The sequence below is a fragment of the Haliotis rufescens genome, unplaced genomic scaffold (genome assembly GCF_023055435.1).
Source record: "Haliotis rufescens isolate VD_foot unplaced genomic scaffold, xgHalRufe1.0.p SCAF_15, whole genome shotgun sequence".
NCBI lineage: Eukaryota > Metazoa > Mollusca > Gastropoda > Lepetellida > Haliotidae > Haliotis > Haliotis rufescens.
In genome coordinates, this window is record NW_025963835.1 from 1,427,064 (window position 1) to 1,451,191 (window position 24,128).

General features: G+C 40.9%; 1 protein-coding gene across 1 annotated transcript in view; it reads right to left on the reverse strand.

The window, feature by feature from the left end:
* LOC124114056 (protein unc-93 homolog A-like) overlaps positions 1–24,128 on the reverse strand; it is a 98,161-nt gene that overhangs the window by 71,080 nt on the left and 2,953 nt on the right. Inside the window, exon 2 of the mRNA XM_046474594.2 lies at positions 9,294–10,800. Coding sequence (XP_046330550.1) covers positions 9,294–10,436 — 1,143 coding nt within the window. The 5' untranslated portion in view covers positions 10,437–10,800. The remainder of the gene's footprint in view (positions 1–9,293; positions 10,801–24,128) is intronic.

Here is a 24,128-nt window from a genome sequence, read left to right on the forward strand (position 1 = left end):
TTCATTCAAAGGAGTTAGCATATACTCCGAAATCTTGTGTTCCTCATAATAAGTTGACATCCATAAACTTTCTCGCTTACCATGAACATAATTCAATATACAGCGTTCACGCACAAACTCAGAAGAGACACAATCCTTGAATATCCAGAATCTCCTGGAAATTTCTCTAGGCTCCCATTTTTATGTTATTAAGATATATTAATAACTGTTTTTTCTGTCAAATATTTTAACTTCAGAGACTAGATGTTACTCTTAAAATAAAATAGTTAACCTTAATGTTTCACCTCACAACAAACACGATCAAGGATTTCAGCGTTCTTTAAGGCACGAGTGCTTGGAGGCAATGTTCATTGCAAAAAACAGTGGCGCTTGTTGCAATGGATTTCAGAAGCGCAAAAACGTTAAAACTGTGCTGGCAGAAGGAACAGATAGTTTCTCCCTTGCATCACGACACAATCTAATTTGTGAAACTGCTGCCTGACGAGCGTTTTCAAGAACGCAATAATAAGCTACTTTCTCTGACGATTCTCCCTCTCGCGAGACAACAGACAGGCCAGACAAATCACTAAGACAAATGACACACTGTAGTCGAAATAGATGGACGCCATGCTATTGATTTCTACTGGAGTTTAAACAATATTGTCATAGATCCACAAATGCAAATAATTAAGTGCCTTGAGGGGCACAATCTGGATATTCGCTGTTGTCTCATGCCCGACAAGCTTATAATCAACTCCATGTTGAACTTGATATTAGGGTATTTAGAAGCGGATGTTACATACCAAGATAATGCTGTTCTTTGAAAACCAGGTAAAAGCAAATGTGCAATTTTGGTTATTAGAAAGGAAGGAACCATAGAGAACTATCCCATGATGTAAATGTATATGTCCGCACATCAATATCTCAAAGGCCATTACTCAGCAATTTGTGTTAATGTTTTATGTGGTATGTCAAATAACACATTATATTCTACTGTGTAAGTACTATTTTTCACAGCGTCAATCTTTGGTCCTTCATGCGTCACTGTGGCTGCCAGCAATCATTTACTTGTAATTATGAACAATTGTTTTGCTATTATATTGGTGAAATGCATTAACAAAACGACAAAACGGATTCCATGGGGCCTAAAAGGCAAAAAGTTGTATGAATGGATCATTGAAGATCAATGATGACACCTGGTGTTCGCGAAAAGGACAACATGATGTGGGGAGGTCTGTTGTTAGGCAACATCTTTATTTGCTTCATATTCTCCTTTACAATTTTACGTTCTTTCGGATGATGCTTTTGTATTCCAAAAACATGCAGGTGAGCTTCAGAGCCTTGAGGCGTATTCTTGTCGCAGGAACCCATTGACACATAGCCCATCCTTTTCTTAAAATACTTCCCATTATTTAATGTAAACCATAACGTCAAATGAATCTGGAATTGATTCATTCGACAGGACCCATCGCTCAGTGCAGGTCGATCTTCCTCAATACCGTGAGCTGGTCATGACAGCAGTCTAATGAAGATCGGGTGGTGACACTTTGTAGGACAAGAGGGATGAATGTCCAACTTTCAATCAACGTTCCCTTCAGGTCGAGCAACATATCAGCGGCTTTTTGTGTCTAGATTTCAACATTTTTTAACTACAATCGAGAATGCTCTTTCTGCAAAAAAGGACCCCTAACGCTACGCTTGAGGGCATATGCAGTCTGGTGCACCAGTTACCAAATGATATCTAACAAAAAGCGTCAGTGTCCAATGTAGTTTATTTGTGTCAATTTCTGCACATGCAAAAGGTTAGTTAGACAACTTTAATCAGTGAGTGGGGCGCCTGAATTCGCTGTGCAGAGTTGCGTCCCTGAGGCGTGCCAGAATTCAATATTTGCGGAATTTAATGCCGGTTCACCCTTATCGTGTTGCCAGGTTTGTCAACACCATGCGCATTGGTTTCACCAGAGACGGAAACCTGCCACACTTGGAGTATTCTTCATCATCATCTAACAAACACACTGTGATAAAACTGAAATACTGAACTCACACTGAACTACTGTTCACACGTGAGATCAAGACTACAACAATGCAGGGCTAGTTCTGGGATCGCTGACCTGCCTAAAACGATGTCAATGCATTTGGTTGATGAAGACGTTGCCTTAATCCTTTGGTCACCCTGTAATGGCAAATGGCTGAAAGGTCATCTGCTCATTATAAGATTACTATACATTTACATTAGCCACAGTGTTGATTATCGAATGGAATTACAGTACATGCGCGTTGCCCTGGCTACCGCGAGGTGGTAAACAAGATTAGCGAACAGCCCATCATTCATTATAAACCCCGTTGTCGCATTAGCGCCTTTGCCAAAACAAAGGAAGAGAAAAAGACTAAACTAAACTCAACAATATTTTTTCCTAGATTATCCAATTCCTGATGTCTGTGTGTTTGATGATTCGAGGGGCTCGTATCAGAAAAGCGACAAAGTGCTTCCTTGTTTTTTGGCTATTCCAGCTGCTCTCAAAATGTAACTGATGCCGTTTTTATACAGCCGTTGTACTTCATACCGACGAACGTGACAACATTGATCGTGATGTGACTTGAATTGTTCACAACGATGCATTCGGCATTGACTGATGAAGGAAAAAATACAATTTTAAGAAAAGACACTACTATCACTGAACTTTGAACTATCACTATGTTTTTGACTGAAAAAAGTAGAATATAGAAAAAGGATATTTGGCCCAAGAGCCTGGTTTGATCCATGTTTGATTCTAGAAAAGTAGGAACTCGAATGATTTCTTTCCGAAATATTAACAATACAAAGTTATTGGATAGTTTTGTGAGTTCTATAACTATGGACACATTAGATGCTTGACATTTAAGGCGAAGAAAAGAAAAATATTCCGCCTATTAAATATGCTTCACGGCGTTGACATTATCCTGAAGTTATAAAATATTTCAAATCGACAAGAGACAAAGTTCTTCTGTAAAAATAGCCCTTTATAAAGATATAACCAACATTAATCATGGCGCATATGGCTTTCGTGATAACTTTCTATTACTAAGAGGATGTTTGCGAAACACCATCGTCTATCTAATTAGTACTCAGGGGAGTTGCTTCCTTAAAGCACATCTTTGAAAATCATTTGGGAAGGAGGAACACCTTGTTTTGTCGAGCTTCTTTGATTATGATCGCCTTTGCCTCATCTATAGTCATTATGGAAGTGATATTGTGAAAATAATGGCCCATAATAGAAGAGAGCCGGTACAACATTTCTCAATGCACGAAGACGACGAGATAATGTGTTTTGAAAAACGCCTTGGGTCGTTTTACGCGAAAATAGGTAAGCATTATTCTCAGAAAATAGTTTCTATGATAACATTACGGACTCTTGAAGAAAAGTTTCAAGAATAGTCACGCGATCCATCAATCAAGACCGACGTTCCTGTCAAAATGTATAAATTCAATCAGAAATATCACATCGGTACATTTGACATGCAAGGAAACAAGAGGTGCTTTTCTAACGTTTCAGCTCTGTGGATGTGCACAAACTGCCTCATTTCCACGCTTGTTGGTCTGATTTGCATGCTGCAATGAGTAACCGGTGGATAGGAAGCCCTAAGGAAGAAATATGCCAAAATCACGCATCAGTTCTATCAAAATTATGCTTGACTCTAAACCTGGATTCCAAAGCTCCCTAAAATTCGGTACAGAGAGACATAGATTGCTGGGTCCTGCAAATGTTACACCAAATGCCAGTCTCTAAGATTAACTATTAATGCTTAAAGCAAGTGAGTGAGTGAGTATAGTTTTACGCCGCTTTTAGCAATATTCCAGCAATATCACGGCGGGGGACACCAGAAATGGGCTTCACACATTGTACCCATGTCGGGAATCGAACCCGGGTCTTCGGCGTGACGAGCGAACGCTTTAACCACTAGGCTACCCGACCGCCCGCTTAAAGCAAGAAATTTCTTTATATTCACAGAAATGTTTTAACACAAGTGGGGTTAAAAGGATTTGCTTGAATGTTTGCGATCTCAGAAGAGAAAAGAATGAAATATCACTATCCCACAGGACAAACTTGAAACTCCAAGATAAGACGCCATTCCTTGATCCAAGTGGCATTTGTCACTAAATGTGGTGACCATTGATTAAGCTGTGTGGCGTCAGGCAACAGACACTTACATAGTCATGCTACGGTAGTGGAGGACATGCGTAACCTTTTCGCTAGTCCTGCTCTTTCACTGATTTTCAGTGATCAATTCATATTATTTTCACGGCTGTTTTGTCTTTTGCGCCAATTGAATCTGTTCTCGGCAGATAATTGCGATAATCTCTGGCGTTGACGTTTTGTGACGTTTAATTTATATTGATTATGGAAAATTAATGGTTTTGTGGCTTGTGCTCAGAGCAATCCTTTGTTGTTTATCGCTGGCTCCCAGCTTTATGACGGCAGCCTGTAAAAAAAATCGAGTTTGAACCACACAATCCAGTGATTGATATTATTTGCAAATACCCACGTCTTTCGGGTCCGATAACATGCAATCTGCAAAGGCACTGAGCCTGACTTAAGGTTCTACGCCTCTTACGACCAGCACATTTTGCTGGAGACCTATTGTAACCAGGAGTCCGGCAGGGTGGAGTTTTTTGACGCTCCTCATAACTGATCTCACGTGTGTAAAGTCTAAAATATAGTTAATATACATTGCTGTCTTATACCGTTGTTAAGTTCTTCTTGCAATTATTATATTACACGTTCCTATATGTAAGTTTAATTCGTGAGTAAAGATGTGAGTAGTTTCCCAACACAAATATCGACTTTAATTGAAAACACTGAGAAGCAAACATGAACACCCCAAGGCCGTATGCTCCATCCATCCTCATTTGAAATGATACTTCAACCACTTTACTAAAGCTACACGTTCCCTGTATCCCTGATCATTACTTTGGAGCCAAAGGCCTGACCAGCGGCCATTAAAACTCGACCATCGATTCGTAACCTCTGAAATTGAATTCCTCAACCAATACCAGTTACGTGCGCAAGTGAAAAGCATCTTGGCCAATTTTCCAAACCGAGAGCACGGGCTGACACAGTAATTACGGTTCTCCGAGACTTCCAGGAACCTGGAACTGAAACTCTCCAGGGAAATCTGATAAAGGTTTTCGGGCGCTAATTTCTTCTGTTAAGTGTCAATTCCTGCGAAACTTTGGCATTGACCGCCTGCTTGGATGAATTCAAGGTTACCAAAATCGGCTCTCGCGTAAAATTTATGCATCGTTTGAAATAGAATGTTTAGAAATAAACGCAACACACGCGGGTCAGCGGCGTAGAAATGTAGCGGACGCATATAACAAGTGTGACCTACTCTGAATATTCTGGCGATAAATCAGAATACCCAATCTTAGCATTACATGCTGTTAGATTCAACCCACATGTCCTGTGGGGTTACGCGAAATGAAAATCGACAAATATCAAACAGCTTGCCCTTTTCAATAAAGACAAATGTACCTTTTGATTCCCAAAATTTCAGCTTCACCGCACGGACCGACACTGGACTCAGTTGAATACTTTATATAGCGTATACAACATTTTCATTAGGACACATTTCGCAAAAATTGAGTACATGCGGAGGTGATAATATATTCCCTTTCCCCAAACCATTCAAACTGGAACATCATCAAACATGACAATATTCCTTACCCTCGAGGGTGGGAATTTTTCTCTTATCGCAAACCATTATCCTGCCCTTGAATGAATACGCTGACGTGGTTTGATTAATCCGTTCTGTGCCCATCCATCAGGTCTGGACAGAGCAATTTGTTCCTCCGAGACCGCGACAGGTACTAATAGGTTTCTGTAAGAATTACGTTTTAGGTCCCCACTGTTTAACCTCAGGCTAGAATAGAAAATAGCAACGATATTATATTGAACAGTTCCTAACGTATCTAAGCAATTCCTTCCAGAAAACGCTTCGATGTTTCCGCAGTCTTTGGCATCACTGATTTATGACGTCGGGCGCAATTTTGATGTATAGACTCTTAATGCGGTATACACTGTTTTAATTATGTCTGTTGTAGTCGGGGCGGTCGGGTAGCCTAGTGGTTAAAGCGTTCGCTCGTCACGCCGAAGACCCTGGTTCGAATCCCGACATGGGTACAATGTGTGAAGCCCATTTCTGGTGTCCCCCGCCGTGATATTGCTGGAATATTGATAAAAGCGGCGTAAAACCAAACTCACTCACTCACTCACTCTGTTGTAGTCATATCTGAAGTCATCATCATTGTTTGTTTGTTTGTTTGTTTGTTCAACAGCATTTCAGATACAACTTGCTTGTTTGAAAAAAGTGACGAAGTGATGCCCAGGGTGTAGACGTTTAGTTTTGTGATTGTTGTTGAACGCCGCACTCGGCAATATTCTGCTATATGACGGCGGCTTTGAATACTGAGTGCACAAGACAATCCAGTGAGCGATATTGTGAGCAACGATTTAAACCGTCGGGGTACGATGACACGCAATCATCCAAGTCAACGAGTCTGACCACCCTATCCATTTGATCGCCTTTTACAACCAGCATTGGTTGCCGGGGACCTATACCAACCCGCATCTCCATGAGGTATTGGGATGGTGCTGCCAGATTTTAAAATTATTTTTATAGCGGTGCGGAATTAGTCATTTCGATGTCCATATTAGCACTAATTAAACATGTATTGTTAATGCGGAACTGTGTCTAGGTCGTATGACTTAAAATACGGAGTGAGATGAGGTGAAATGGCGTTTAAGGTCGCGTTCAATATTACTTAACTCATATGACCACGTGCACGCACGTGGGTGTTTGTGGCTGCTTGTACTAGTCCAATGTTATAGAGCTAGCCCACCGGGAGACCATGCTGCATTTTAACAACGGATACCACTCTCAGACACATTATTCTGGCTCTGAGCCGACCGTCCTAGTTGCATCCCCTTAAAGCCGAGCGCCAGGCAGGGTATCATCTAGCGTCTCTTGGTTTGAGGGGCCACGGGTGGCCCAGTCGTCTAAGGCGCCGCGATTCGCTGTGCAGAGTTGCGTCCTTTGGGCACGCCAGAAACCTATGAATGTGTTTCCGAATCCCGGTTCGCCCCAATTATGTTTCTAGGTTTGTCAGCACCATACCCGTGCTCGTGGGTTTCACCGAAGTGGTAAACGTCTGAGACCTGAATCACTTCGGGTTTTCCTCCCACATTAAGCTGACACGCAGTGATGTAACTGGAATACTGTTAAAAGCGGCGTTAAACCCAACTCACTCACTCTTGGTTTGAAGCGGTCAGGGCAACGAAGCACCGACCTTCCGCCCTCCGACACACGCTCTTCTACTGGACCACGGAGGCGGTTTTCACATGTGCCAGGAGAGGGTTGAGTACAATGCACGTGTACATGCTTTAACCAAAAGCATTAGGTTTTCATGTCCAATGAATTAATACATATGAACTACAACATGTATACTTGATGAAACTAGAAACGACATTACGAACAACGTCCACTGCCACGATCACGCCATAATTATATTAGACTTGCCACGGTGCTGTAACGTCGTAGTCGTGATTGATACATAACAGTTTTGGGTGTGGTTGGTTGTGTGCCTGGCATGAAACACGTTTTCTGGTCTACGTCAGAACAAACAGCAGACTATTTCCAGAACAGACCTGGCACTGTTCGTAGACGACAGTAAATTAGCAGTCCATGCAATGAAGGCAATGAAACATGTGTTCACGTTTAGGAACAAACCAATGTCGTAATGGCTTCTCTTGATAAACGGCCAACACAATCACTGGTCTCCGTACTTCGACGTCATATATTAATGAGTGAATGAGTGAGTATGGTTTTACGCCGCTTTTAGCAATATTCCAGCAACATCACGGCGGGGGACACCAGAAATGGGCTTCACACATTGTACCCATGTCGGGAATCGAACCCGGGTCTTCAGCGTGACGAGCGAACGGTTTAACCACTAGGCTACCAAACCGCCCCTCATATATTAATGAAATGACCACAAAACTTATTCAAATATACAGTGATTTTGATTTGCGTTATTAATGTTTGTTTGTTGTTAAACGCCGCACTAATTATGATGGCGACAACCTGTAAACAGTGATTGATATTATGAGCAACGATCAAAGAGCCTGACCACCGATCCATTTAGTCGCCTCGTACAACCAGCATAGGTTCTCGCATTGGATAGAGCGTGAGATTATTACGCAGAATACGCAGCCACGTGGATAAGGTGACAAGTGAGAGTTCGGGCGACTGGTCCGTTTCCGTTAGTTCCCTGTAACATATTTATGCTGTGGCGGGGAATTCATATTGATAACTCGTTGACGGATCCAGAAGGATTGCAAGGGGGTTGTATCCCCCTTTCTTGGACATCTGTGACTTGTACACTTTTTTTCATGTGTTTCAGTTCACTTCGTTTTTGTTTGTTTGTTGTTTAACGCCGCACTCAGCAATATTCCAGCTATATGACGGCGGTCGGTAAATATTTGAGTCTGGATCAGACAATCCAGTGATTCACATCATGAACATCGATCCACGCAATTGGGATCGATGACATGCATCAACCAAGTCAGCGAGCTTGACCACCCGATCCCGTTAGTCGCCTTTTACGACAAGCATAATCGCCTTCATGTAGCTGGAATGTTGCCGAGTGCGGCGTTATACAACAAACACAACAAACAAACAAACAAACATATCTGATTATCGCTATCAAACGTTGAGTAGTATAGAATAAACTCCTTCCTCCCTTGTCAGCATTGCAAACTGTGATAATGGAGCATATATTTGATTACTATAGGTCGGGTTGGAAGATGTTTTAAATGAAGTGTTTGTTCAGAAATTACTCCAAAATGAATAGTTTGTTTGCAATGGTGAAAAAATGAATACTTAGTTTTTTGGAAAATACCAAAACGTCATTTTTGTAATTATAGTGAAAATGAATAGATTGTTTGATGATGCTCCGTAAATACATAGTTTGTTGGATTCAGATAGGAAAGAAATGGATTGTTCTTAAACAATCCCCTCCCTAACAAATCAAATACAGTAAACTACGGTTATAACGAACACGCTTATAACTAACTAACGGATATAACGAACTAACGTTTTAGTCCCGACTATTTGCTGTAGTTATACTGTATATATGCTTATAACGAATTACGGTTATAACGAACTAAGTTCAGTGGTCCCTTTGAGTTCGTTGTAACCGTAGTTTACTGTAGATGCTCACTAAAAAACAAGACAATAGCTTAACTGGACCAAAATGTATTCATTAATGAACTCACCTTAGTGAAGTCTCCGAACATGAACCCCTGTTCCAGGCCAACGAACATCACAAGGGGAATGAGCAGCACACACTTCGAATCCTTGAACATCTTCAATGTCGACAAAAACAGTTCTTTGGATGACAGTGAGAATTCTGGATCCGCATCCTGCTTTCCGACGTTGCTTTTATCCACAAGTGCCACCAGTATTACAATTCCCATGATGCCACACCCAAGGTAAATACTCAGCAGCATATAACGCGTGGAATCAGGAATCGAACCCTGCAGCGGTCTGTAGTCATTGTTATACGTGCCATCGGCCGAGTCGTAAATATGACAGTCACGAGCCCCACAAACTTCCCTTGTATGCGTGCTGTTAAAGCTGTATTTTTGATATTCAAGGGTAGAGTTGCTTGAAAGGACAAAAGCCGAAATCATGTTCCCCCAGATGAGACTGCTTCGGTAAAAGCCGAGGAAAATTCCCATGTATTTGTTGATGAATCCGTCCGGTTCCACGATATTCTCGTGCTGCGCATGCGTCAAGGCTAATGTCGTGATGTATGTCGCTTGTGCACTCCACAAAGGGCCCGCCAGAAGCCCGAGACCGATTCCGAGTGGGATAAGAACTTCATGCATAGGATAAAAGTTTGCTGAGAAATAGCCAGTGAACATCGCAAAAGCCACGACCATTGTCCACTTTGTAGACATTCTGTTGATGAGCCAAGGGGCAACGAGACAGGAAAGAACGGTCGTCCCGTAAACACAACTAAGGGAGACTACTCCCACTCCACCTGGATGCAAAGTGCTTTGGAGGCTCTGGAGGGAAACAAATGCTGTGAAAATAAACATAAATGCAACACTGAGGGCAAGAATGTTCTTCATAGCTTTTCCTGATGTCATTTCCTTTACCTTTTTCAGCGTTTGGGCATCTTTGGGAAGAGCTTGGTAATGCTGAAGGGTATACGAATGAATGGTGCTCCGTCGTCGATTTTTCTGGTTTTCGTTCCAACCTGCTGGTGGGATCAACATATGGTCTACAGGGGCGACAACTCTGTCTCTCCCAGAAGGCGTCCTTGACCTTTCTCGACAAGGAGTGGCCACATCGCTGTCCCGTTGTCCGGCCTTCTCTTTCTCTGGAGCAGATGATAGCTGTGTTTTTGCCATTGCGATATGATATTTTCCAACGTCGTTTATTTACAATGTACTTCCTGGCTGTGTCAGTATTGATATCTGTGCACAAACTCGGACTCTTCTATCACATTTTCAATTGATATAATCATCAAGTTTTCAAAAATATCAATTCAGGCTCCATCGATAATCCGCGTTATATTATAACCATTCCGTAACACCAAGTCTAAATGGTAAACATTGTCTTGATCGATACAAACTTGGGGTCTTCAGATCAGTGATAAATATTCACACAATCGACATTGAAATCCTCGAACAACGTCCTCGCCAGACTTCTCAGTGGAATATAAGGGTTTGAGTCGTTGTTGAAGCACACCCATTCACTGAACGACAGTCGTCACTGCAACAGAACAAGACACTTATTAGATTGCAGTTATGTCTTAAGCAAAAAAGATAATGTTACAAATGCGTACGCGAAAGCTTGGTTAGAATTTTAAAGAAAAATCAATGAGACTTTGGCGCATTAATAACTTGATATATTCGCTTAGTGAGTGTTATTCTTTATTCAGTTTGTTTTTTCTCTGCGTTGATGATATCGTCACAGCTGGCTGTGATAGCCATAGCAGTAAAATGTACATTACACCAGGTTTCAATACATACTTTATTGTTTATTCAGTTGCCTAAAGTAAAACACAACAATATACCAGTTGTGCTCTCCAAGCGCCAAACCTTTGATAGTCGTACAGTAACCAGCATGAACTCTGTGTTTTGGTAATAGCTTTGTCATTAATGTTTTTATTACAAGATACTAAATACATATCATAGGTTTAGTACGCACTACACGAAACCTCCCAATTCTTCGTCAACTTGGTCTTTGAAAAACGTGGTTAAAAGACCACATATCATGAATGATATGCCGACATGAACACAATCTCATTAAAATCAGATCTTAGTTTTCGCTACCCCTAAACAAAGATCTGAGGACATCCCATTACGGGTCACGTCAGAACGACCTTTCGCGAATTTTGACCGACCAATGAAATGACTAACAAGAAATCAACATTAGCCAGTCAGAAGGCAGCTTTCTCAAGCTTTACGACACTAGTTTCAAACTGGCAACTACGCTTCGAAACATACTTTGACGTGTTCTCGATTAAAAACTGAAGGACATTGTGGAATGACTTATAGATGGCCTAGATTGTATGGATATAATGATAAAACCCGTAACTGTCGTTCGGAATAACCCGTGTTAAATATTTCGTGGTTGCATGATTAGTAAACACATTCCGACTGTCACTTTCATGATCTGGTAAGCGACGCTCTGATTGGTTGGATGAAAGGTCGTTCTGACGTGACCCGTAATGGGATGTCCTCAGATCTTTGGGGATTCCACTACCTTTTCATTTGTTCAGAATTTAAACATGAAAGATGTAAATATCTCTCTTCCTATTATCCAAGTATGCTTAAAATGCACAGCACAAAAAAGTCAGAATTTTCAGAACGCTCTAAAAATGTGCACTTTAATGCTAATTTTTAATCCCTTCAACCCATAAATACCCAGAACGTTCTACTACTGATATCGACGTCCCCCTGAAAACCATATTTTGTGTAAAAATTGTATTTACACATCTATGAATGATTGAATACTGTGCACGTAATGATAACAGTCATGTACATTTGAAACCGGTGATATCGGTCTGTGTGTAACAAGGTTCCGATATGTTATACTGTATATGTTATTGATTCCTGAATGTGATGGCAGCTTAACAGAAGAGATTTGATCTTTATCAGCAATATGTTTGTTATGGAGTAACACGACGTCGTGATAACGTCAAAATGACGCTTTAGATAATGAGTATACGTCGACGGTTTCGACGGGAATAAGGAACTAAACATGTTTGTTCAAATGTGCGGATGTCATTGGGTACCTTACACCCGGAAATTACCTTTGAAACTGTGAACCCTTTCTACATGTATGCAAACAGCTGTGAGACATACAGCATCACTCTGGAATGCCATGGCGGTATGATGCAGGGATAACGTCAGTTGCCTCCATGATACCCGAACCGAATGCTCAGACAAATCAACTAAAGCGGAATTGTTCTTATAAGAAATAATACATTATTTAATTCGCAATGCCGAACGATAATTTTTTTATTGATCTGTATCAAGAAAGTATTCGTCCGCAGCAAAAAGTCCAACGTTTCCGAGGTCACTATCCTATAATCAGATCACATACTTGTTTAGCCGTGCCCTATGACATACCCATAACTGAAAACACATAACTGTGAATAATAACGACAAAACAATTTTCATAATCATAAGAAATCTGGGACAAAAGCAGGGTCGACTGTACGATTCCGAATTAACCATGAACATGTGTTTATGAATCACTGTCAAAAAGTGATGATACCAGATGTTCGCGAAATGAAGGTGAGCATATCCTTCCACACCGGTGGCACCCGTCACAAACACATGCAAAGACAAGTCAATTATTCACCCGACAAAACAACCGGAAACACATGGTACAAGTCATAATAGGGATTGCATTGGACAACCGTATTGTCAATGATGCGTAATATTTGGAAATATCAACCATAAAACCTTTTGAAAGCTTTACTGAAACCTTGAATGTTGTAACCCTGATCTAACACTTTTTGAGCAAGAGTCGTATGACGTTCTTTAGAATATTTGTAAAAAGAGAAAACAACTAGTTCTCATGTTCTGAGTGTTGTATTTATCGCAAGCCCTACATACAGATGTCAGGTGCAACCACATTAATATGCCTCTTCCAACCGGAAACACGAACGCCAAGTGGTCATAATAACATATGGCTTCAGACAACGGAGTTTCCGTAGTGTGGGCTTATGATTGTTGGTGTTGCTGGTGATGTCGCCAATGGAGTTTGTGCGTCTACACACGTTAATGATGTTTTCTTGCCACCATTGTACTTTGTCTTATACTCTGCTTCTTAATGCCTGATGTTTCAAACAAAAGGCTCACGACGAGAATATGTCTTTTTTCATTCACGAGATGATTGATTGGTTTCGTGTAACGTTTTGAACAGTAACTCCTGGGTGCGACCTGCGACATTCCTTGCGTTTTGGTGCCGATGGCAAATAATGGCATTTAATAAATTATGATCTCGGTTAATGAAGGCACACCTCAGTTAGAAATCAATACGTGACAAGGTTTAACATGAGATAATGATGAATATTAACGTATTAACATGCAATACTAACCCAAACACCTAACCTGACGAGGAAAAGAAAATATACACAGGATTGGACCAAAAGACTTACAAACGTTATCAAAACGTTACTAGTCTAAAAACAGTCGCCGAAACACTGCAAACTTAAGGTTCAGAACACAACTATGATACTCGAATGAAATACATCACCATCGAATAACCTTAATTGTTTGTTTCAATCTAGCCATCACCAAACATGGGTGTACTTTCTTTTGCCCATCAGTTAACATCGCTTGGCGATTTCCTCCCACAATAAGCCGACCCGCCGTGATATATCAGAAATTCTGTTCAAAGCGGTGTTAAACCCAACTCACTCGCTAATCATCATGAAATAGCTAAATTGGGCCCATCACATCACGTCGCCAGATAGACTCCACCATGACGCAACTATTAGCTTTCTATTATCTCTGAGCTAATCTTTACTGAAGCCTTGATTGCAGTATCTCCAACCCACTCTCTTGAGTCGAGTCAGGGTAGCATGGCATTTTCATTAAACCCAAGCCCATCAGAACCAAAATCTTATAAAATTACTTGATAAGCATAATGTGACTATTTCTAGCCTCTGGCAACAGACTGTTCTGATATATCTGGAACCATGATACCTCTGACAAAGAATAAATCCTCCACGTAAAGCGTGCGTAACAGTCATTTCTCAACTGAGTTGCGTGGGTGCTTATCGCGTACAGTATGTCCACGCCCATCACTAATAACGTCAGTTTTTCATGTTTGTTTGGATTGACGGTCGATGTGTGGAGTGTTATGGTTATATGATAATGCATTTGAATCTTTCGTGGCGTATTTATTGTAGGTGGTCATCATTAATTGTTGCAATCTTTGACGTAAAGTTAACTGATATTGAAGAGATGACATCAATGTCTGTCGACAGGTCAGCCTGAAGATGGATTACTGTAAGCAACGCTGACATAAACAAAACACAGAATCGCTGCTTTCGTCTACGTTTCAGCTTGCATGAACGTCAAACGTGGCTATTGTCTGTGTCAGTCAAATTGTTTATTTGGTCGTTAACACCGCACTCAGCAAACAAGTAGCTATATGACGGAGGTCTGTAAATAATCAGGTCTGAACCAGACCATCCAGTGATTGACATCATGAGGATCATTTTAGGCAATTGGTTAGTTGGTTGGTTTGTTGTTAAATGCCACACTCAGCAATATTACAGGGCAGACCCAGCATTTTAAAAATGAACATATCCTTTTTCTAGATAATTTTTACTGCCTACAACATACTACTTTTGGTCCAGCCAGCCGTTTACCCCCCCCCCCCCCCCCATGATCCTTGATCCACGCAATCGGGATACCATGACATTGATCAACCAAGTCAGCGAGCCTGACCGCCCGATCCAGTCCAGTTAGTTGCCTCTTACGCCAAACACGGGTTGCTGAAGACCAATTAAAGCCCGGTTTAATGTGTACATGTTCACCAAACGACCGGAGGTCGACGGGTGTACTGTACACGTACGTTTAGCTCGCCAAATCCCGTACGCCCCGCTACTGACACAAATATAATGAATTTATCATTAAAAGCAACACATAATACCTGTGCGTGATACCCATAGGGTAGGAAATTACCGAGTTCATAAAAATCGTTTGTGCACTGGTGTGCAAATAACACTTCACTCCCACAAGTGTATTGTTTACTTCACCCGGACGGCACCGTTGACGTCAATCGAATTATTTGTGACGTAACATCGGAATGACGTCACGCGAGAAACGACATCATAGCTGAAGGTTATTGACGTAAATGTGTGGTTTACTAAGACGGAGGTCGTGATCAAGGCATGTTGTCTTAAGGGGATCACAAAAGGATTAAGAAATAATAGGTAATAAAGAAACTATTACATAAGGTGTGTGTTGATATCATACAATTATCCGATCGTAGCCCGATGTGCAAACAAGGACAAGCAAGTGGTAAGCAGGTGACATCACAGCAAATACTATGACATCATACTATCCGTAAAGTCTGTCCAGGCGACTTGTATTTTAACCACACGGCAACTCGTGAAGTAATCTCGATGTCTAATTGATAGATAGATTCTTTGACGAGTAATTATAATGTTTAATACCTGGCCACAAATATAATAAAATTATCCTATTCTAATAGGACATCATTCTCGATACAAATTTCGGCATGAGTCCGGACTAGTAGAAGCAGCCACACACACATGTGCATGGACGTCGCTACATAAGTGAAAGAAGGGTTTTTTCTTGTTGTTTTTTCAAATTTCTGCAGGGCAACATGGTTGGCCTGACGGGTCGGATTATGTGCAGGTTTAGTGGACATTACTTGGGCAGAGACCCGTGAAGATCCGGGGTTGCATTATCTGGATACGATAGATCTTTAAAATATATAGTCTGTCCAACTGTCCCAAGTACAGCGTTTCTATGAATCCTTTATCTATGATTACTGATGAAAATATTGTATCTGTGAAACAGGTATTTCTTGGTATGGAAGTGACCGGCATCGTCAAATAATTGTCACTAATATTAGCATTTTGCCATTCTTTGTCTTCTTATTAACAGTAATCTTATTATTATTCCATACGATATAATTACGTATACAAAGATCATTTCCCTCTTTCATATTGACACTGTTCAATATATCCAAGGTGTCGGTATAGAATTGTGGAATTTTTAAAAAGTTTTCATGTTTGATAGTTCTTTTGTTCGTCGATTGTCACTTTTTGATTTCTCCTTAGAATGTTTTGATGATGTTAAATGTGATCCAGTCCCATTCTGTCGAATCTTTATACAGGTCTCTGCTTCAGCACTTTCTCATTAAGTCTTAACTGTGGCAATAAACTTTCGTCTTTCAGTAAGCTATTATTACATTTCCATACATTTCGCCGTTCTTTGTAATTCGATTTCAGCGGATGCTTACAGTAATATTATTCATTTGTTTGTTGTTTAACGCCGCACTCAGCTATTCCAGCTATATGAAGGCGGTCTGTAAATAATCGAGTGTGGACCAGAAAATCCAGTGATTGATATCATGGGCATCGATCCACGCAATTGGGATACGATGACTAGCATCAACCAAGTCACCGAGCCTGACCACCCGATTCCGTTTAGTCGCCTCTTACGGCAAGCATGGGTTGCTGAAGACCTGTTCTACCCCGGATCTTCGCGGGTCTGCAGTAATACTGCAGTCTTCTGTATCTTTCACCACATCTGGTGGAACTAGCCAAAATCCTATTTGAGAATGGGTCTGATTGTTCTGTTTTCATGAGTAGGATCTTTTCTCCGGATTGTAATACCTCCATATACCTGTTAAACCAAATTGTATATAATGTAAAACCACACTGCTGCGAGTCGACTTGCCTAACCTCTCTTTAAGTGGTAACAGAATAGTGTTAAAGTTTTCGAGTGTGGTTTTGGCTTCAATTAAATTCTTAACTTTAAGAAAAAAGTTCCCTCTTTTTGCAAACTGGTTTGGGGCGTACATACAGATTAGAAAAAAAGAAACGCACAGGAAGATTTTTAGTGTTTTATTGTACCTAATAAAGTCGATATATTTAATTTAATATCACATGTTGTCGTTGTACAAAGGCATTGAAAACTCTTCATTGTCATGTTACATAAGGTCACAAGGTTGCGCTAAACTCTCGTGTGACCGCCCGGGGCAGCAATCACGGCTCTGCATCTTCTCGTCACGGACTGGATAAGTGTTGGAATTCTGTCCTGCGGAATTCTGCGCCATTCTGCTTGTAACGCGTTGGCCACTTGTGGGAGTGTCTGCGGTGTGTTCTGACGTTGACGTACACGCCGATCGAGTTCATCCCAGAGGTGATCCATTGGGTTGAGATATGGCGATCTCGACGGCCAGGGCAAGTCGTTGAAGTTGGCATTATGAAGGAAGTCTACCGTCACACGAGCTGTGTGCGGTAGAGCGTTGTACTGTTGAAACAGCTCCCTCTGGCGGTCAATGATTGGAAGAAGGTGAGGTTGAAGAATTTGATTAATGTAGCGATTTGCTGTCAAACCCCAACCAAGTCAGATCTCGTGATGTATTATGTGGCCCCCAACACCACGACACTACCGACACCGAAATTGTCGAATTCACGTACATAATGTGGGGCAAAACGCTCATTTCGACGACGATAAACATCTCGCCGGTCTTCAATCTCGCCGGTGAAGAAGAAATCGTGATTCATCGCTAAACCACACTCGTCTCCAGTTTCTGAAATTCCAAGGCTGTAAGGTATAGCAGCAACGAAAGCGTCGCTGTCGATGGATCTGTTGCAAAACAGGGACGATAACTGGTCTTCTGGGACGGATTCCAGCCTCGCGAAGATGGTTCCTGACAGTCTGGTCCGATATCCTCCTTAAACCAGGGATGAGTCCTGCAGTCACCGTAGCTGTGGCATTGCAATGACGTAAGTGGAACAGTCGAATGTAGCGATCGTCTGCAGGGGTGGTAACTCTTGGTCGGCCGGTATGGACGGTCTGCAGTAGAATTGAACTGTGTGTATCGGTCACAAAGGCGGCAATTGGTGCTGTGGTGAACGTTGAAGTGGCGTGCAACAGAAGACTGCGATTCCCCTCTTTGGATACGTCCTGTGGCGATGTTGCGATCGGCGGCGCTGAGTCTCGGCATTTTCGAACTTGAAAAATGTTGACAATTGAATGACAAATTATTAGCTTATGAATGCCTTTTATAGCCACTACCATGAGTTACGAATGGCATAACTTGCACGTGCATTTTGCTTTACTGTTTTCCTCCATGACATTTTTTTAACAAGTGTGAAAACAATGCCGTTTAAGACATTGCAAATCGACAACGGCTGCGTTTTGATGCACCGTTTGTCGAATATCAGGCCACCAACATTTTCCAATAACATATATCCAATTTATATACCGGATAATTTGTGTAGTCAGGTTCAATCAACTACATACTACCTGTGCCTTTCTTTTTTTGAAGACTGTATTCGTAATCTGATTCCCCGTCGTGATATTGCTGGAATATTGCTAAAAGCGGCGTAAAACCATACTCACTCACTCACTCACTCATAATCTGATAAACTTGTTTTTACTTGGCATTTGAGGTAGATTAAACGTCAGTATCTGTTTCCTTGTCTGTTTTGTATTGAAGATTTGTTGATTAATATGGCGACTCTACAGCGGTCACTTTTGCCATTTAAAAATAAAATGTCATTTTCCCACTTGGATCTCCAAAAAAAGTTCGTCCTCAAGGATACTGTACGTACCTTGGAGTAGGATAACGTTGTTCTTTAAGAAACATAAGCATTTGTCTTCCTTTTTTCGCTGCTCCTAATACCTTTAAGGTTAACCGTTTCAGCTTAGACATCAAAGAATATAAGGAACTATAAAAAACTATAGAATTCAACTGAAAGATATGAAACTCGACACTGTTAATGTCACATTGATACTTGAGAAAACAAAATGAGTGAACCGCTCGTAAAAGAAATATCTAGTGTTGCCTACTAAATCATCACGTGAAAGATACCTTGTAGCTGATAGAATCACATTGGTTTTATCTAACTAACATATACTTATAACACTCTCTTATGTACATTTTGTACAATAGAAACACTGTATCATTGAGCTATTTAAACTCAGTTATATATAACGTTCATGTCAGTACATTTTCCGTCGTTTTTGGTCCTAGTGGTAACCTTCAGCTTCGGGACCACGATAGATGATGGTACCGTTGATATACGGTTCCCCCTTGTTAAGGATTATTTTCCTTTTGTCCTTGTGAGAACAATTTATTAATATTATATTTTTAGCCCCCTGTCTTCTTGGATCAAATCCGGCGTTACGTATATTCGCTTGCCTTGAATCCTTGTTTAAACTTGGGAGTTTAACTTGACAAAAATCGGTCGCTATTTCTATTTCTCCACAATACGTTTAATTAGTAGGTAATATTGCCGTGAGTATCGTTCTGCGTCGCGTAGGTTCTCTTCAAAAAGGCTAACACGTTGCAGCACACCGGTCTGGGTCACCATGACCTTTGCTATGACTTCGTAATGCTGTTTCGATTCAGACTTCAAATCAGCAACATCCCATGAAAAGAACTAAAGCTTTTAAGTTTCCAAGTCCTTATTTCGTGTTTTTGCTCTTTTCTGGTGGGCATGATGTCTTCATACATGTTTTTTAACGAAACTTTAGTCCCCGCCGGCAGGTCAAGGTCAAGGTCATTGTCGCCATGATGGAGATTTTCATTGTTGCTGTCCGTCAGAGAATAAAGTGGAGATCTCTCGTCCTTTTTAGAAGTATTAGTTTGCGTAAAAGGCATCATTTGGTTTTCGCGGAGTCACGTACACCGTGTTTTCACATTTGAATCACGTGACCTCAATTGCAAAAAACTTAAACGCGACCTTAAGCCCTTTTCACCTCACCTCACCTTGATATCTATCAAAAGCTGATGACAGTTTCTTTTCTTGTACATCTCTCTTGTGCTTCCAATTTTCTGCCCTAGCCATCGGAAGCTCTCACATTCCTAATCTCATTAAAATTATATCTGCTTTAATTACACTGGTGAAGCCCTAACGTCTAACTCAGTCTTTATTGCTGTGGAGTTACCGACGTGATCTACTATAGAAAGGTTATACGACAGAGATTTACGAAGCAAGAATCTGATATTTACATATATAATTGGCATCCAACTGTGCCGCATATAACTCACAGAGATTTTGGTTCTGGTGGTATTGACGTAACACTTTCGACGTATGTCACTCTAACGGCTGTTCTCGTTCTATCGATTATTCGAACAGAACCAACCGTAATTACATGGGACTACTGTTGGATTTGCATCAACACGAGCGTTTGTTCGCACTAAAATATGAATGGTTTGGAAAAGGTTATTCGAGTCTGATTTCGGATAGATGTAAAAATGATGATAAGATTGCAATTTTGTTTTTTAGGGTATATTATTTAATGAAATAACAAAAAAGTGGCAGTTTGTGTGTCATTCAAAATATCTATTATGTCATGAACTGAAAAAAGCCTGTTATAAAATAAATTAACGATGAGAGAAAGGGTCATTAAAAAAACTTTAAAAATGTCTTTGTCTATGGATTCCACATATACTCTGCAAACAATGAAACGCAAAAGTGATTTTCGATGTATATTTTATATATCTTGTAAATAATAAACAGACGGTAATCGATTGTTCAAAATTGCCATACATCATTGTCATTGCCCCAGGTTCCACATGGCACACATTGAACAACAGATTTTCAAGATGAAGGTCTTATTTTAATCATAATGTGTACCAGATCCATTTCATATTACAAATGTAAATGAAATTTGTTCAAACCAAGCTAATATTTGCAGCGAACTTCGAAGAGAATCAACTGGTGCGTCAATCGGGTTTTCGATTGCTGATCATAAAGTATACTACTTAAAAGAAGTCAAGGATCATCCGATTCTTTCATCTTACTATAGTTCATCTGTCATGACTACTCAATTACTGTAGTGTTACGAGTCGATTCCCAAATTGAAACACAATATTAGCCCGGAAATCTGTACGTAAAAGAATTTAGAATGAAGCCAGGAAACAACCAACAAATGGTATATAATCAACAATTGTATTACAAAATTTACTAGGTTTACAAATCAATACAAATCATTATTTTGTATTGTGACAATTACAATACCAGTATACAATAGAGTGGAAGCACAATATTCAATGGCAATATCAAATACAAAATATGATGGCATGACGATAGCAAAATGTTTAGTGGTAATAACATTCACCTATCCGCAACAGTGGTCAACCTTCGAGTTATGCCTTGGCTGGGATATCCGGGGCGGTAAGTGATCTTCACACGAAAGCTGGTGGTTAGAGTCAGTCGGCGATCGGAAGGACAAACATGTTCTACGTGGCCAAGCAGAGGCTGGGGAAACACACCGTGTCCTTTCAGGTCCGTTGTTTTAAAGGACAGTTCCCATTAGTTGAATTGTCCTAGATTTAGTCCGGGAGCGTGCTGCGATGCTGACGCCTATAAGGATAAAGAGATGCAAGTGATGCTGCGATGCTGGCACCTGTAGGATTAACAGATGCAGATGATGCTACAGGTCGACACTTGCAGGATTAACAGATGCAGGTAGTTGTGCGAGATCGACACCTGTAGGAAAATTAGATTCGGGTGGAACTGCGAGGTCGACACCTGTAGGATTAATAGATGAAAGTGATGCTGCGAGGTCGACACCTGTAGGATTAACAGAATCAGGTAGAACTGCGAGGTCGACACCTGTAGGATTAACAGATGCAGGTGATGCTGCGAGGTCGACACCTGTAGGATTAACAGATGCAGGTGATGCTGCGAGGTCGACACCTGTAGGATTAACAGACGCAGATGATGCTGCGAGGTCGACACCTGTAGGATTAACAGATGCAGTTGATGCTGCGAGGTCGACACCCGTAAGATTACAGATCCGGGTGATGCTGCGAAGCCGACACCCATTGGATTAACAGATGGAGGTAGTGCTGCCAGGCCGACATGCCAGTCTCGTTTGAAGGGATCAATGATTTAATGTTTATTTTGATAACGTTGTGACCGTGTCACTAGCGGGAACCAGTGAACTCACGCTGACCTACATTGTACGTCACGCTGGGGGTATCTTATCTGATTCCCAGGGACATGCGTGTACTACTAATGTATTACGCCTTTAATTATCGTGAATCTGTATTATATGTAGTCCTGCACCATGACCGTGGAATATATTTATTTTATGAAAAAATAATAATCTAGAAACGCATACAAAAGCAAGTCTAGCCAGCCCTAGCTAGATCTATTCCACATAGGGATTTTTTATATATTTTTAGTGTCAAGAAGGATATTGTGTAATATAAGATTTCAGAGACTAAATGTTAGTCTATATCATATGCTGTGGACCATGATGTACCCTGGGACGTTGGCCTACACATGTACGAATAAATAAGACATAAAACTATATAGTCAGAATCGTATTTTGGACTCTGCTTTTAGCAGAAACTTTATTACAATTATGGAAACGGTTTTGTCGCATGTATTTGCATTGACCATATTGACTTTAATTTATTGTCATGAAGATAATAGCGTTGATTTGTAACCTCTTTACCAACATAACATGGCATCTAAAAGATGTTTAAAAAAGGATTTATTCAAATCTTATTTTCCAAGGTAATTTCTGTCAAGCAGGTGTTTCTGTTCTTTACAAACATGATGGAGAAATCACAGATTATAGCCATTAATATTAATGACCACAGCTGCACAGATGTTCGTATCGTCCCGAGGCAAGCGAGTTAACCGACTATAAAAGTCCAGTTACCACAAACTGGACTTTCAGAGTCAGTTAACGCCCTTTCATCGGGAAGATGATCTCTTTTAAATCTAACTCAACTTTGAAATGTGGCCTTGTTGTACCCAAGCGTACATGTCTGGTTTCTTGCACACTGAAGACATCATGATGAGTATATAGTTCTTACCATCATACTAGTTATCAATATATTTGGCATAATCTGTCAAATTTGATTTGTTTGTTGTTTAACGCCGCACTCATTAATATTCCAGCTATATGACGGCGGTCTGTAAATAATCGAGTCTGGGCCAGACAACTCAGTGATTGATATCATGAGCATCGATCCACGCAATGGGGATACGATGACATGTTTCAAACAAGTCAGCGAGCCTGACCACCCTATCCCGTTAGTTGCCTTTCTCGACAAACTTAGTCGCCTTTTACGACAAGCATGAGTTGCTGAAGACCTCTTCTACCCCGGATCTTCAAGGGTCATTTTGCCAAGTAACAGATAACATTGCGTACGCGGATCAAGTAGCGAGGTAGTGATGGTGCGTGTGGCGGGGGTAGGGTAGGAGTGGGGAGGTGTACATGCAGTGATGATCTTGCACAACCGCAAATGAATACGGGATCGGATGGTCAGGCTCGCTGACTTGGTTGATGCATGTCATCGATCCCAATTGCGTGGATCGTTGCTCATGATATTAATCACTGGATTGTCTGGTCCAGACTCGATTATTTACAGACCGCCGTCATATAGATGGAATATTGCTGAGTAAGGCGTTAAACAACCAACCAACCAACCAACCAATCGAACTGAATATATACTGACGGGCAAAAGAAAGTATACACCCATTTTGGATGGTGGCTCAAATTGAACAAACAAGAAATGGTTATTCGATGGTGATGTATTTGATACGGGTATCAAAGTTGTGTTTCGGACCTTAAGTTTGCAGTGTTAAGGCAACTGTTTCAGCCTTCGTTTTGATAACGTTTGTAATGTAAAATCCAATTTTCAAGGGTATACGTTCTGTTGCCCGGCAGTTAAACTTAAATTGCTGGCTAGTAATCACATTGTGGCTTTCATGTTCCGGGGAGCTGTGTCTGCTTGTATTGATCCGTTGTTAGGAGCCTTGTCCAGTCTACATCTTGGCGTAGAAATTAGTGCCCAGTGTACAACAGAGACATCGTGTCTCTGTAATTAGGGTAATC